The sequence below is a fragment of the Schistocerca gregaria genome, chromosome 4 (genome assembly GCF_023897955.1).
Source record: "Schistocerca gregaria isolate iqSchGreg1 chromosome 4, iqSchGreg1.2, whole genome shotgun sequence".
In the NCBI taxonomy this organism is placed as follows: domain Eukaryota; kingdom Metazoa; phylum Arthropoda; class Insecta; order Orthoptera; family Acrididae; genus Schistocerca; species Schistocerca gregaria.
The window spans coordinates 367,251,683-367,269,039 of record NC_064923.1 but is presented as its reverse complement, the minus strand read 5'-3'; the positions used below and the strand labels follow the sequence as shown (position 1 = coordinate 367,269,039).

The window sequence follows — 17,357 nt, the reverse complement described above, 5'->3', positions numbered from 1 at the left end:
TCCTGAAACTACTGAAAAGGCTGCTGCCCCTCTTCAGGAACCACACGTTTGTCTGGCCTCTCAGCAGGTACCCTTCCGTTGTGATTGCACCTCCGGTACGGCCATCCGTATTGCTGAGGCAGCAAGCCTCCCCACTAACGGCAAGGTCCATGGTTCATGGATGTGTGAAGGAAAAATATGAGTTACTACTGCACGTATTATATATCGTTTCAAGAAAGTGTATAGCTTTTTTCGAAGTACTGAGAATACAACTATGACCAGTGAATCTGCTGCTCATAAATGTTATGTTGCCTTCGTTTCTTCAGCAACTTGTGCTCCAGTAATCTTTAGGTTTTTGGACAAAGATTGGTTGTACGACGAACTTTGAACAGCTTGTTATACATTTTATGGCAGGACAGGTAACTTTCCCTGAATACTGCATTACACTTTAAAGTGAGACAGATACATGGCACTATTTTTTCAACAGTCGCCATGGGTCCCATTTCAGAATCACCATGTTATTGTCACTGGAAGATTGTTTTACCCAAGATGAATTTCCAGCTTGCTGAAAACATGGAATTCTCATTATGCAAGATCTGGATTTCCAATCACCATTACCTCTTTAAGTAGCCTTCATTAAATTGTTATTCTACTGTTAAGTGTTTCACTATGGTTTGACACAGCATTGCATTTGGTCCATATACTGCCAGACTTTCGTGGATAATATGTGTGTATACACAGTTGCCACACCATTACAATTAAAAATGGTGATCTATTATCTGTACTGCAGCACAACTGCCTCTGCCAGAAACCTTGAGAATATGTCTTCTGACAATGTATAACTTTTGGAAAATTGTCCACTGTGGGACAATATGGGTAATATACTTCTTGTAAACAAAAGTAGTTTGACAGATAAATGACATAAGTAGTAGAACAGACACTCCAATATTTTAATATTTTATTTGGTTTTAGCTATGATACTTCTCTGGTAAGAAAATTAGTGGCAAGAAACATGCTTGAAGATTACAAAAGATATATGACAAAGATTTACAGGGATGGGGATTCAAAGACAGTTACTAGAGAGATCTCTGTATAGATTCAAACAGAAACAGATTTGATTCTTCAAGTTTTCCTGGTGGACATAATGTTCCATCATCTTTCGGGCGTGCACTCGGGACAGCGACAATTATTCTTGCGATATTTCAGTTAGAAACCTCCCAGCCATCTTCAAGGTGAGTCAGAGGCTGAGTTCATAGCGTTTGCACGTGCCTATTTTCACGGAGTCATGTGATACAAAGCTGCTGAGGATTGAAAGCGCATGCATCAAGTATATCAAAGTCACTACTACTGCGCTAGTCATTGATAAGATGTATATAGCAAAGATAAACATATAAGCTCAGAGTGCAAACAAAATAGTACTGCTGCAAATCCACCGTGCTTGTAAATAAATAAATAATCTTTAAAAGTGGTAACATCTGTCGGAAGTGAAGATGGAGAAATTCTTTCCGAACGAAGGTGTGAAATAAGCGGTTTCCAAGCATTGTCAAGATGAAATCCTTCGTCACAGTTTAGCAGGTTGTCGGCTAGTTGTATTTCTACAGCTTCCCTAACAACTGAGTCCCAGAAAGATGAAGCAGTAGTTAAAATCTTAACATCTTTATAATCCATGGCATGACCAGTAGAAATGCAATGTTTGGCAACTGCTGATTTGTTGGACTGAAGAAGATGTGTGTACCACTGGTGTTCGACGCATCGTTCCTGTACAGTGCGCGTGGTTTGCCCTATGTAACATTTGCCAGACTCGCAAGGAACTTCATAAACTCCCGCCTTTTGCAAGAGCAGATCATCCTTAACGGGTCCCAACAAGGCTGCAGTCTTAGCTGGTGAGCGGAATATCGCATCCACTTTATGTTTCTTCAAGATTCTAGCGATTTTAGAAGAAACATTACCCACGTATGGGAGAAAGGCTGTAGACTTCACTTCCCTTTCCACTTCCTCATCCTTTTCCTGTGATTTTTCTGCAGTTTTTTTATTTTTAGGGCTTTCTTAATCTGCTGTTGCGAATAGCCATTTCTCCTAAAAACTGCCTCCAGGTGTACAACCTCATCCTGCAGGCTGTCAACAGTCAACATGAGACACTACATGAGCCCTGTGGACCAAAGTTTTCAGAACACTCAATTTGCGACGGATGGTGGCAGCTAGACGCCTGCGTGTGCGTTTACGGTATACGCAATGACCTAGGGATCCATCTTATTTCCAGCGAACCAGCACATCCAGAAACAGTAAACAGCCATTCTTCTCTCGCTACATAGTGAACTTGATGTTTCCGTGAATGGAATTAAGATGTTCCAAAAAACTAACAGTTTATCCTCTCTGTGGGGCCACACTATAAAAGTGTCATCCACGTTTCTCCAGAAGACCATCTGTTTTAATACTGCTGACTTGAGGGCTTTGTCTTCAAAATCCTCCATAAACAAATTAGCCACCACGGGAGAGAGGGCTCCCCATAGCGACACCGTCAATTTATTCATAATATTGTTCATCAAATAAATAAGTGGAGATTAATGCATGCTTAAACAAAGCTGTTATATCATCCTCAAACTTGCTGCTAATGAGATACAGGGAGTCAGCCAGAGGTACTTTGATGAACAAGACAATGTCAAAACTAACTAATAAATCTGTGCTATTGAGTTTCAGACCTTTGAACCTACTGATAAAATCCGACAAGTTGCGGATATGATGTTCACATTTCCCCACAAACGGTCTCAACAGAGAGGCTAAATATTTTGCCAATGAGTACGATGGTGCACCTATATTGCTAACTATTGGTCAAAAAGCCAGCACTTTTAAAATCTGCTCCAAACATGGATTAAGATTTTCAGTTTCTTCTGAATTGGACGTTCGTAGAACTGTGTACCTTGGGAAAGCCATATAATATTGGGGGAAGGGGGGGGGGGGGGGGGGGGGGGGTGGCGGCGGCGGCACAGAGCTGTGTCCCTTCAGTTTGTTGGTGACTTCTTTAGGCAAAGAACTGGAGTTCAGAAGCAATGCAGTTTTCCTCTCAACCCAAGAATTGGGGTCCTTGTCAATCTTACGGTATGCAGACTCATCCAGTAAGTTATGCATCTTTTCAATATAGATGTCACTTAGAAGCAAAACTGTGGCATTACCCTTGCCTGCAGGAAGGACCAAAGACTGGGAATCATTTCGGAGCTTACAGAGTGCAGCTTTATCAGCTGAGGATAAGTTGCTCTTTTGTGGACGAGATCTTTTAAGCGTTCGGCACACTTCACATCTTATTTCTTCGGCGGAATCACCAGGTAACTTTCGGACAGCTTCTTCAATACCTGAGATAAAAGATGTTAATGGCAGGGGCTTTGGCGTGTGAGCGAAATTCAGACCCTTTTCTAAAACTGACAGTCGCATTGTCCAAGTCCTTATTTGTAAAAATAAAAACAGAAAATTTAAAAACACGCATCTTGCTGCGACTGAGTAGACAGACGGTCGAATTTCGCCACTCGTCTTTCAGTAGAATCTTGACGAGTCTAGTCCGATTTTGCCCATGTTATGCCTGCCATCAGTCCATTCCCAAGGAATAGGTGGGAGTTTAGCTGCAATCTTCAGATGTAAACGAACTCTGCTGAGAACAAATCCAACTTCCTCCAAGTGTATCTAATTCTCTCCTTAACCAATGACAAACTCGCTTCACAAGTAATCTTATTAGCTTCAACAGTCTTGATAAAATGTACAACTTTTGCAAATTTAGGTATAATAGCATGGCTCCGGCATCTTTGTAAAAAGCTCAAGGAACTCAACAGTCTTGCTCTTAAAGTTCGTACCCTGTCCAACCTCCAGACATTTAAAGCCATCTCCATGCCGAAGAGGACTGCGATGTGATTCTTGCGAAAGGTGGGAATTTATGAAATTCCTTGTGAGTGTCGCAAATGTTACATACGGCAAACCGTGCACACTGTACAGGAACGATGTGTCGAACATCAGCAGTACACACGTCTTCTTCAGTCCAACAAATCAGCAGTTGCCAAACATTGCATTTCTACTAGCCATGCCATGGATTATAAAGACGTTAAGATTTTAACTACTGCTTCATCTTTCTGGGACTCAGTTGTTAAGGAAGCTGTAGAAATACAACTAGCCAACAACCTGCTAAACTGTGACGAAGGATTTCATCTTGACAATGCTTGGAAACCGCTTATTTCACACCTTCGTTCGGAAAGAATTTCTCCATCTTCACTTCCGACAGATGTTACCACTTTTAAAGATTAATTATTTATTTACAAGCACGGTGGATTCGCAGCAACACTATTTTGTTTGCACTCTGCACTTATGTTTATCTTTTGCTATATACATCTTATCTATGACTAGCACAGTAGTGGCGACTTTGATATCTTTGATGCATGCGCTTTCAATCCTCAGCAGCTTTGTATCATGGGACTCTCCGTATAATTAGGCACGTGCAAACGCTATGAACTCAGCCTCTGACTCACCTTGAAGATGGCTGGGAGGTTTCTAGCTGAAATATCGCAAGAATTATTGCTGTCCCGAGTGCACGTCCAAAAGATGATGGAACAGAAACATTTGTTGTTCACTGAATTTGGGAAAGCTAAGTATGGTGTTGACAAGCTTTACATGTTACATCACAACATGGTGACTGCCATGAGGCCAACGGGATACATAGCAACACACTGCACTGTGTTTAATGTGTAGTGCAGTACTGAGCATTACTCTGTATTTTTTATTCAGCTGATGCCTGTGTATATGAAATCAGCTACAGTATCTTGATTAACATTATAAACTTTTTGTGCAACACTACAGGCCATCCAAAGATACACTGTACTGTACTACACAGAATGGAACATGCAGTTGCAGATGGACAGTGTCAGTTGTCAACCTCTTGTGTTCACCAGTAGCTTCAGACCAGTCAATGTATAATATTGATTTTATTTCTTTTACATTCCCATTTTCATTGTTTTGAAACTAAAAAAATTGACAACTTTCAAATAATTCAGAAGGCAAATGAAATTTCTGATGTATGAGTATTGTGACAATGTCGATTAATACTACATTTACATCATAATTCTAGCAACTGTCTGCTATAAAAATACGAAATGCAATCAGTTTATTCTCACTTGAGGGTCTATTACATTTCACGTATAGCCATCACTGCATTAGTGGTGTCTGAACTGCACCTTGCGTGTCACATTCACAAGGGTTTTACTACTTCAAATAATAATGATGATAATAAAGAAATTAAAAATGCAAGTCCTCTTATGAGTTACCTTGACACATCATTGCATAATAATGATATGAAATAAGTAAAAGTTATTTTCTGGTATATATTAACAATATATATTGTCCTATCATCAGATTTTTCTGCCCAGAACAAAAATGAAGCAGTAAGATTTCTTAAATTAAGGAAAAAACTAATCACTTTGTATTGACAGTTACACAAGTTATATGAAAACTAGAATGAAACAATTAATACTTCAATTTCCACCAGCCACAGGAGAACTGCGTGATTGATGCCGTGTGGCCACTGGTGCCTACAGCACAGCCTCATACCTAAAGCCTTGTGCCAAGCCTGTCTGAGAAAACATCCACCACTAAGCATTTGGCAATAAACATGTTAAAAGAGTTATGAGATAGTTTCTCACTATCAATTTAACTTACACATGGTATGAACAGAGTATCAGATAAATGAAGCACTTCAGGTTCAAATAATTTTGTTGGTTAACAGCCATAAGAAGCAATTGTGAATAAGTGAGGGGAATCAGTTTTTTGTAGCTCAGATCAAAAATAACACTGAATGCCCTGTACAAGAGTTTAATGTTAAATGCACAGAAGAAGCATATTAACATCAGTTGGAATATACATGAAAGCAATGAACACATTCATAAAACAATGAAAGATTGCATAACAAAAGTGAATTAATATTTAAGCCATTTCAACTGAATGGCTATGTCTGATGCACATGGAAAACCCCTGTGAACCACAATTACTATTTTCCATTGAGCTTAGCTGTCTGTGACATTGGTCAAAATTTTAGTTAATCAACTGACATTGACACCACCTAACACCCAAAAGAGCAGTAAAAGCCAAATGTTTACTGACAATCACTTGCTGAACAAATTACAAGATACCAATTTTGACTTCAGAGACAATGAATTGGAGGAATCTTGAGAAATAGGAAGTTTTCATTGTGATGATAGTGTGGAAACAGAACTTTCTAATATGTTTCTTGACAATGCAAAATCATGTCACCAAACATGCAGTTTCATTTGTTTGCAACACAAGAACATTTACTTACTCATCCTATTAACAATACACTTAAATTTCTCTAGTCTTTTAGTTACTAATGACATACTTCAGTTTGCAGATTATGAAACTGAAGACTGTGCTGTTAACACACTTCCTATCATAAATAGAAAGAACTCGTCCAGAAATTTTAACTGGAAACCTTTTTGTTGCTAAAAATCTACCTGCAGAACACCCAGAAACAGATGACTGCTTTTACAAAAAGCAACTTATACTAAAATACTTTAACAACAGACTGTGTCAAGTGCCTTAGCCAATAAGAGCAAATAAATGTTTAGAAAATATGATAAACTTTGAAGGTAAGAGATGAGGTACTGGTTGAAATAAACTGAGAACAGGTCATAAGTTGTGCTTGGGTAGCTCAGTCAGTACACCACTTGCCCACAACAGGCAAAGGTTCCAGGTTAGTGTCCCAGTCTGGTGCACAATTCATCTGCCAGCAGGTTTCAAAAGACATAAAAATGAACAAGCTGAACAATCCAGGCTATTTAGCAAATAACCATGCTGTGTTTAAGGAGGTGCTTGACAATATGGGTTCAAAATCTCTCAATGAATAGGTTTTGCATTTTTTGGAATAGAAGCTGGATTTTGACCAATGTGTTTGCATGGGTGGTTATATAACAGGAGGAATAAGTCGTGAAGCTGTATCAGCAAAACTGGAAAAAGGAATTATGATTTCAAATTAACGAAGTGTGATTAGAAAAACTGACAGCTACACAAAGAGGTTAATTACCTTTTCCACATAAGTGCAAAATTCATGCCAGCAAATACTCTCAAAACTTACAAGTGACAAATAATACAAATATGTGGGATTGACAGACAGGACTAAATGCTGTTCAATTTTGAAAGACCATCTGCTGTCCTAATAAATTCTCTCTCTTTATAATTTACACACTACCTTTCAATTTACATTACCTCTACAATTAATGCTTGGTAAGTGAAAGGGTGCTATATGAATACAGAGTAAGAATTATGAAGTTACTACTTTCTCCAACAAATTCCAAGACGTACAAGAGAGACTATAGGGAAGCACATGCAAAGATATAAACAAACTGGGAAAAAAGAAAGTCATTAGCAACATGGACATACTGACACTATATGGGTGCAGGTCTGCCAAACAATCTTGTATTCTGCTTGAACTGTGTTAATATGCATGTTTACTGAGTACCCACCAAAATATCAACAGTGTGGGCAAGTTACGATGTGCAGTTTCAGAGGTTGGTAGCAAGAAAGGAGATCAGTAAGTCCCATTTACCATGGCACTGTGGAAGGGAGGGGTGTAGTAGCAGTCATCAGTGCCATGTCAAACTAGGAAATCATACTGTTGTAAGCACTTGCACCCAAATAATTTTTAATGGGACAGACTTAAGATTTTTTTAGATGACAGGTGCAAAAGAACAGTAAAAAACTGTAACAAGTTAACAAGAATCAGGTGTGTGTGTGTGTGTGTGTGTGTATAATTACTGTACATTATTCAAAAATATAAAGTATGACACTCAGTTGTGGCAGTGATGATATCCATACAAAAGTTTGCTATTATTTGTAGCTGTCATTTGTTTTTCCTAAGTTACATCATTTCTGCTGAACCATCACTTGGATGCAACTGGACAGAATTTTGCATGTCACTCAGGGATCTTAGCATACCACAGCTCATTAAATTATTTGCATTCAGTGAAGTAATATGCCTATTACAATCAGTTATTTTATTCAGGTTTACTGTACAGGGTACAGTACCATAATGATGGTATTTCTGATTATCTTTAGAGCGGCATGTTTGGAGGAAGAGCATTATGATCGCTGAAAACTATGAACTTCGAGTCTAATGGAGGAAAATAGTAATAGAAAGCAAGTGGATACTGCCAAGAAATTAGGAATCAAATTATATCGTAGCGGAGACAAAGGAAACTAAAGACAGTGCAAGTGTTCAGAATTTCTGCTAATAAGCAGACACACATTCAGGGTGGAAAATATGAAGACATTATTGCAGTGGTTCAGCTAACAGAGCAGAAGACATTCCTATTAATGACCAATTGCTTTGTGAAGAAGCAACTGAACTGGCAATCCTTAGCATAGAAAATTTCAATGTATCGTGTTGGCTGCATCAGTTTAAGGTTAGATATGATTAGTTGTCAGGATGTGTGTGGCAAAAGTGGAGGTGTCGAATCGATAACAGTTAATTGGAAAAACCCACCCAAAAAAACTTTTTCATTGTGGATGAGAAAGACCTCTTTTACAATGTAATGCATGACTGCACAATGACAATCAAAGGTGAGAACTGCCAAGGAGGAGAAGGTAAATAATGCCAACAGTTCTTTTATGCACTAACAGTGAAGGCAGTGAAAAACTCCCAATTGAGGTCAGAAAACTTGCCAAGCAGCATTTTAAAAATTTCATGTTTCCCACAAAGTATGCTAATAAGAAATTTGTTGTGAAAACTGGTGCAGCAGGCCCGAACATTTTATTGTTTGTAGACAGGTGTGCAGTACACCCTCCCTTGCTTCCTATTTGAGAAATGTGACACTATAATTCTTTCCAAGAAATTGTATGAATGAGCTCCGGCCAATTTATCTTTAAGTAATATGTAGTTATAAGATACATTATTGTAAAATGCTTGTACAGCATGCCATGAAGTGTGTGAACACTGAAAAAAAATAAATGAAAATAAGCATTTTACGGATAAAATTTTTACTTGTAATTATTGTACTATAGGCGCCAAAGAACACCTTCGAGAAATAATTGAATTTGTTTCGTCTGAAAGACGATGCACAACACAGCTTGATGGCTCAGAGTTTCATATGTCTTTGCAACTTTTCTGAAAAGCTGGATTTGGAAATTAAGTACACAATCATAATGGAAATGTTGTTGACTGTACTTCACCCGATGCATGAAACTGACTTTACGAGCATTTTCTGTTAGAGGATTACATCAATGTTGACAAAAACCTCATCACTACAGTGGTAATTGCTACTTCAGGGAGTTCAGGGTGCATTGCAGGACTGAAAGAAGATACCAGCGATAAAGTCAACATTACAGCCCCTTCATTCCACCATGATGAAGCATACTTGTTAGAATTAAACAATGTGACACCACATAATGTTTCTGACAATGTAATGACAGTTACCCATTTTTGCAGTACAGTGGACTCTAGTCATGGCAAAGAAAAAACAAAAATTACATGCTTTATGAAATGACACACACACACACACACACACACACACACACACACACACACACACAGAGAGAGAGAGAGAGGAGAGAGAGAGAGAGAGAGAGAGAGAGAGAGAGAGAGAGAGAGAGAGAGAGAGAGTTTTTTAATGTCTAAACAAAAAAGTAAGTTTACTGTTACTTGTCCCTTACAGGTACACTAGATCGACACTAGATCGCGTGTTGCAGAAAACTCAACATCCCTTTCACACTTTTCTATTACCTGCTCCTAGAGAGCACTAGAGAGGTTACCAAACTTCCCAAACACTGGTGTCAGTGAAGAAACAAATTTAAAGAAATTTGCTTTAAGTAGAGCTTTAAGAAGCCACAAATGCAACCAAGCCTGAAATGGTAAAACATTTCCAAGCCAACACTGTATATAGGAGGTTACATTAATAGACAATGTTTCATCAAGGCACATGCAACTACTATACAAGTACCATCAGATGATATAACATACTAAACAAATTCAGCTTGTGGCCACAAGTGGGCACATGGCATCAGGTGAGACTTTTGTCCACCAGAGGACTCACAGCAGTCAGTGTGTTAACTGGCCCAAATTGGACTGTTTGAAACCATCACCAATTGATAACAGACCAATGCTGGAAAACTAGGTATGCCATCAGATTAACACTCCAGGTAATATAGTTTATTGTACAATTGAGTGTATTTCAATTTTGTTTTTAGTAGAAGTGTTCCCTTCTTGTTCTGGAACTGTAAAACTTCACAACTGAGTACTTTGTACAGCAAAAGTTTATTATATTGTGCAATGAAAGAACTGGATTTCACTAGGTTAAGTATGTACTCTGACTAGGCTGAAAAATAGTTAAGGAACTTTACTATTTTAGCTTTCCTGGTACCATATGTGGATGTACATTTCACATTTCTAAAGTGGAAAATTTAACACTATTCAAATTTTCATCTGATGTATTACATAGTTTATTTGCATCTCCCACTTAAAATTTAACTGAACCATTTTAAACTGCATTTCACTATGGCCAAAATCCTGGTGAACTAAATTAATATACATTTGAAATATCTGTCAATGAAACCTTTTCACTTAACCTGCCCTTTAGCCCTTTACAAAGATTTTTTTTATGGAGTTGTTTCCTCAAAATATCCATTATTGGCTATCATCCCAAAATTTGGTTTCACAGTGATTTTCAGTATGAGGAAATCAAGATAACAAATGTGATACAATGAAACCCCACTTTTACAGCTTTCAATGGACTAGAAAAAATGGTGTAAAATACAGGAAATAATGTTTTAAGCATTAAAAGTTGTGTATATGACCTCCCTTGCAGTTTCACACTATGGATATATGCATAACAGGCATCAAAACAATACTTGTCAGGTGCTTTATTATTACCAAATAAAAACAATGTAATGAACAGTAAGCTGTCTGGGAAGAAAATATTTGACTTAATTGCATACATCAATTATATTTCTGGGAAGCCTGCAACTGTCACTTATTACATAAAAATTGCACCAGTTACACATTTTTTCCATGTTTAGCATAACGTGTTTCGAGATTTTATTCTTGTTTACAAGTGCAAATACTTAAGTATTTTGGTGTCTGTATGTGTTGTTCAGCATCTTTCACTGCAGTCCATCTTGAGGTTATTAGGTACTGCACCTCAATTAGTATAGGAAAAAATGTATTCAACTTTTCAAAAAGAAAGTACTGAGCGTAAATCACATTTTAAGTAGCCTGCGACAGGCATTTCATAAACAAAATAAAATTATATATGATTTAATTGATAATACTTAGGTTATTTAAAATATGTTAAAATTTTTGAAACAATTAAGAAAAAATATTGAGTCTGCAGGTACAATCAAACCCAAATCAGTCTTATGACATTCTAACATGCTACTGACTGAGCAATATCACTTGTATGCTGGTGACTACTGACCATATATGAACTGCATATATGCTACACTTTATACTCCAGAGGTCTTTTTCTCAGAATTTTCTGAAGAGCACAAAGTCTCCACCCAAACTGAATTTCCAAGGCTGGAAGGTCCCTTGCTAGTCAAAAACTGTTCTGGATTGGAGGACACTTAATGCTTTATTGGTTTAATGTGTTTTTGTTAAGCAGGCAATCCCAATGGGAATGTGAAAATCAACTGCATAAAGAAAAGAAAACTTCATTTAAGACTGCCATACATCAGACAAACTGTCATGTCACTAATAAATATGCACAAGGCTGGAAAAGCATGAAAAAAATTTAAATGAAATTCAACAATATGCTCTCATAGAAGCAAAGAGAAAGAAGAACAAGCTGACAATGTTATGAGAGCATAAATATTACAACTGCAGCAGAAAAATTCTATTGTGGTTTTTGTTTGTTCTTAGTACAACAGAACCGATAGCTGGGGGATATGTAGCAACAACTGGCAAGTACAGCAGCTCGCCACTTGGCATCACAGTACATCGATATGATTACTAGGATAGGAATTCAAGCCCACAGTTCATAAAATACAGAACTTAATTTCACAGCATTGTCTGGCATACATTTTAACTGTTCACACATGATTCATAGTCATCTCTCAACTTGACCCATAGTAAGAAAAGAAAATTCTAACAAAGTTCTTCATAGCACAAAAGAATTGTTGGGCTGTTAGAAATAATTTGAAGCTTTATTCACCGACTCAATTGAAACAATACAAATGAAGCAACTATGGCAAAGTGACAAGGGTCACCGAACAGGTTCAAATTAGGTTGATGTTTTTATCCTTTTGTAACCCCAGATCTTTCCTATAAATGAATCTACTTCCACATTTGGTAAAATTAGTAGCAAAATGTTGTAGGTGTTATGGTCTGTATTTAAACAGAATTGCTAAAATAAAGGCATTAGCATGAATAATATGTCCACAATGTGAATGCTGCAAAAAGTTTAGCTTCATAGGTGGGTAAATACAGCAGGTAAAGTACGCAACATGAATATTACGGGAATTTTTGATCAGCAAAGTGTTTCACATTGAAACCAATGTATTCCTCATCTTACACAGCAATACTGACATCACTTCCATGTGATATTTCCCACCCTTTTGACTAAGGAAGATAACTACAAACACTTAGTAAAACAACCTTGCTGGAGACAATTTTTATTGTCATTTTACATCGCTGACAAAGACAACTACGCAGATACAACTATTATTCACAATATTACAAAATTGCAGGCTTTGACACTTTCTCCCCTCAATGTATTTTTGAAAATTTTACTTCACAATACTTTATAGTACATAATACATTTCTCATAAGTACAAGATCACTGCAACTGCCCTAAAATTTACTTACGAGACTGCTAATTTAAAAAATTATACTTTATAAAGAGTAAAATTCCTGTACTGCAGTTACAAAACTTATCACTTCAATACTCTTCTAATGTTACAGCAATACTGTGGTAAAAGGAACATTGTTTCAAAATAATACAAAGTGGTCACTGTACATTAAAACATTTGACAGTGTCCAGAACACTGCAGGAGATATTCACAGAGGCAGGACAAGTAGAACACTGACAACGTTCACATATCTGCTATTTGCTATGATACGAACTGCAACAGCTAACTCAGTTCTATTACTATTGTAAGAAGGAATATTAATAAAAAAGTTTAGGAAGTACAGATTAACTTTACAGTAGTATATTGATATAAAAATATAATCTCCATGTGAAAACATTAAAATGTTATCTTCTAAGGTAGTTGTAAAAGTGAACACTTATGGCAGCTCTCGGAATGTAGCAGAATTGAGCACTAGTCCATGTACTCTAAATTTCAGGAATGGACCTTATTACATTATATATGATATATTTACAACATGTGAGTTCTTATTAGCAACATGGTTTACCAAATGGCAAAGCCAGACACTGTAAAATATGGGATATAAGGAACATCAAACAGCCTGACTTGCCTGGAAGTACAAGTGGTACCCTTCATTTGCTAGCAATTGTTCGGAAAGTGTTATATAGTGAAACTGTTTAAAGCTCCATATTTTGGCACTTAAGACTGGAAGTACATTTTTCATCTGTATTTTAAACTGTAGCAGTCTCACTGGTACATCACTTACATTAACAACCATATATTATGTTAGTTTCAATCATTTTATTTATGCAAACATGGTCTAAGTGCTAACAGCATTGTCAGCCACTTTATCAGTACTCTCCACTGCTACTTTAAGCTTCTCACTAGTGTTCTCAGTCTTTTCTGTACTCTCACCATTTTCAACACAACTATTAACATTCTTTTTCCCTTCCTTTAATTCATTTTCAGTTTCTTTTACATTACCTGCAACAGTCTGACCTTCAGCCTCACTTATTTTATTTTCATTATTTGATGATTCAGTCTTAGTTTCATGTATATCATCTTTTGCAGTTGACACTGCATCAAGCTTCCCCGTGTCGACAGGGTCATTTTCCTCCTTAACAGCTATATCTTTGTTCACAGAGTTGCAGTTAGCATTGTCAACCACTGGGGTGGAATCTATGGGGGCATCTTTTGTACATTTACTGCTTTCTTCATCAGCTGCTGTCTCTCTTTCAGCCTGTGTTGCTTTAGGTTTGTCATTACCATCATCTTTTACTGTACTGTTCACAGCTTCATCTTTATTTGTAACCACGTGTTCAGCATCATCTGTAACCATTGGTTCAGGATCTTCTGTCACCATATGTTCAGCATCACTTGAATTTTTTGTGCCTTCAGTGTCAGGCTTTGCTTTATCTGTTGCTACAGATTCAGCTTCATCAGTGACCATTGGTTCAGACTCCTCTTTGATCACAGGTTCGGCTTTCTCAGTTGACATTCGTTCAGTGTCATCTGTGACCATTGGTTCAACATCTTCCATGGGCACATCAGTTTTGTTATCAGCTTTCATTTCAGTCACAGATGCAACACTATTAGCCTTGGCATCTGAAATAACTTTTGTAGCATTGCCACCATTCACACAGCTGGGTACCTCAGCCTTATCAACAGCTGGGTCTACCTCTGTCACAGAATCTGTATTACAACTATTTGGGGCTGCCTCCATCATATTGTCCTCAGGGGTCACCCCCTCTGCTGTCTCTGCCTTACCATCATCTGGGGTTGCAACCACAGCAGCCTCGACCTTAGCACTATCTGGGGTCACCTCCGCCACAACCTCGACATTCCCAGCATCTGGGGTTGCCTCTGCTGCAGCCTCGGCCTTACCATCAGCTGGTGTCACCTTCACCGAAGCCTCAGCCTTACCATCTGACATTGCCTCTGCCGTATCCTTGGCATTACCACCATCTGACGTGACTTCCGCTGCAGCCTCGGCCTTACTACCATCTGGCATCATTTCTGCAGCAGCCTCATCCTTACCATCATCTGACATTGTCTTCACTACAATGTCAGCCTTACCACCATCTGGGGTCACCTGTGCCGCAACCTCGGCCTTACCACCATCAGAGGATGCCTCCATTGCAGCCTTGGCATTGCCATCTGAGGATGCCTTCACTGCAGCCTCAGAACCATCTGAGATTGCCCCCACTGTAGGCTCAGCTTTACCACTATCTGATGTTGCCTCTACTGTAACCTCAGCCTTATCTGGAATTGTCTCCCTTACATCCTCGGCCTTGCTGTCATCTAGGGCTGCCTCCATCATAGTCTCAGTTGCCTCCACAGCAACCTCAATCTTACCACCATCTAGAGCTGCTGGAGCCTTGGTCTCACTTGAGGGCACAACTTCTTTACCTTTAACCTTATCTGTTGCTGGAGAAATATCAGTTCCTACCCCACTGACTGGTGGGCTCTCCTGTGCAACTTTATCTTTTTGTTCTGATTCATCCTTATTTTTGAGGTCTCCTGTGTGTGCAGGTGTCAGATCCTCTGTTTCCATTGGTTCAGTCTTATTTACTTCAGATTCAGTCTTTTTAGTGACAGGTTCAGCTTCAACAGGTTTTAGGGATTCAGTCTTACTAACTGGAGCAGATTCAGAGTTATCAGTAGTGGTACATTCAGTCTTTGCACAAATGTTTTCAGTCTTTTCAGTATGTGTACATTCAGTCTTATTTGGCAGATCAGCAGTGTTAAGTAATGTGGATTCAGTCTTTTCAGTCAGAGATTCTACCTTTGTCTTACTGTAAGTAGCATCAGATGAGAGAGATTCTGTACCATCCTTACCCGATGGATGAGGTGAGTCATCACAAATATTGCTGTCATGTTCTCCCATTTCAGTCTTATCACAAAGCTTGGCCTTATCACTGTCAGCCAATTTAATATCAGTCTTACCATCAGGAACTACAGTGTCATTACCAGTGCCTGGCAAGTTATTAGCTGCAGGACTAGGATTCTTCTCTGAAGATGAACTGCTTTTCTTATTTTCATTTAATATTGCATCTTTAGAATTTGTAGAGTTATCACTATTTGTTTTTATTGGAGTATCAATATTATTAGCATCAGATTTAGAGAGACTGTCTTTCGGACATTTGGGCCCATTGGTTTCTACCTGGTTATCAATTTTCACATCCAACTTTTCTGCACCATTTATTTCCAATGTATCTGTATTTGTTTCATTTGGCTTTTTTTGCTCTGTACCCTTATCAGCTAGTACCTCACTACCAGTTTTCTTAGTACTGCTAAGATCATTGTTCAGATTATCTTTGTCTTTGCAGCTGGTCTGATTTGCTTCTTCAATGCTGTCACACTGTTCCACAGGTGTTTGCTTCATGGAATCTGGCTGTACCTCTACAGCCTCAACCACCTCAGTACTACTTACCCCTTCAGCTGCTTTTGATGTTTGAGTTTTATCAGCAATTGGCTCTTCTTGCATTTCCACATCCTGTATACTAGATACATCAACTACAGCAGAATTTGCCTTTCCCTGTTCTAATGTTTCCTCTTCAGATTTCTTTCTTCTCTTCACAGATGTTTCAAATACAATGTCATCAAATGACTTTATTACTGGAAACTCAAGTTTATCCTCATCTGTAATAGGAAGGTTTCCTTCTCTGACCACAATGACAGCCTGTAAGCCTGCTGATTTTGCTGCTCTTGCTTCTGTAATGGAATGAAAGACTAATTAAAATTCTGTCCCAACAGTAGGCCCAGTACACTTCACAGTACCAAACATACCAATTTTTATTTTTAATGTTTGTCACTGGCAGAACTTCAGGGACATAAACATAAGTTAGAGATAAGAATGAATTTATCTTAGACTGCAATTAATGATCTTCAGTTTATTGTAACATGATTGATTTTCAAGCTAATAATCTCTTCAGACATACCTGAACAGTTCCATACCCTGGAGAAGTATGTATATATACTTAAGCTTTCCATCATTGACTGAAAATGCCTCAAAATTGATCATGTTACAATAAACTGTATATCATTTAATTAATTGTAGTATCAACCAAATTAATTAAAATTTACCCACTGCCTCTGCAAAAGCAATACATGTAAAGAGCAAAGACAACTTGTTACAAAATTACAAAACATGTCATCCTAACATCTAATCTGACTCATTAACCCTTGAGTAAGCATACTTTTTCTGTACAAATGTTAAGAATAGCTGTCTTTATATTACCAAGTTAAACAGAAAGCAGATTTAGTTTAATTTTAGTTGGAGTAAAGAATGATACAATAAACTTACATAATGAGCTAACACAATGAGAAACTTTGATTATATTGTTTTGTTGCCACAGATAAACCTTACCACACAGTAATGACCCCCTCAATGCAGCACAGTAGCATCAGATATCAGCCAACCATTTTTTCAATTAGTAATTATTTATTTGACAACTGCCTCATTGTGAGTGTGCTGCTAGCTCATGGTCTGGATAACTTTTTTGCAGTGATTTTAAATTTCTCACCCAGCTCACTGT

At 37.9% G+C, this 17,357-nt stretch overlaps 1 protein-coding gene across 1 annotated transcript in view; it reads right to left on the bottom strand.

Moving 5' to 3' along the window:
* Positions 1–12,608: 12,608 nt before the first annotated feature.
* The window catches only part of LOC126268235 (enolase-phosphatase E1-like), a 30,393-nt gene continuing 25,644 nt past the window's right edge, over positions 12,609–17,357 (bottom strand). Inside the window, exon 6 of the mRNA XM_049973885.1 lies at positions 12,609–16,533. Within this exon, the coding sequence (XP_049829842.1) occupies positions 13,640–16,533 (2,894 nt within the window). The 3' untranslated portion in view covers positions 12,609–13,639. The remainder of the gene's footprint in view (positions 16,534–17,357) is intronic.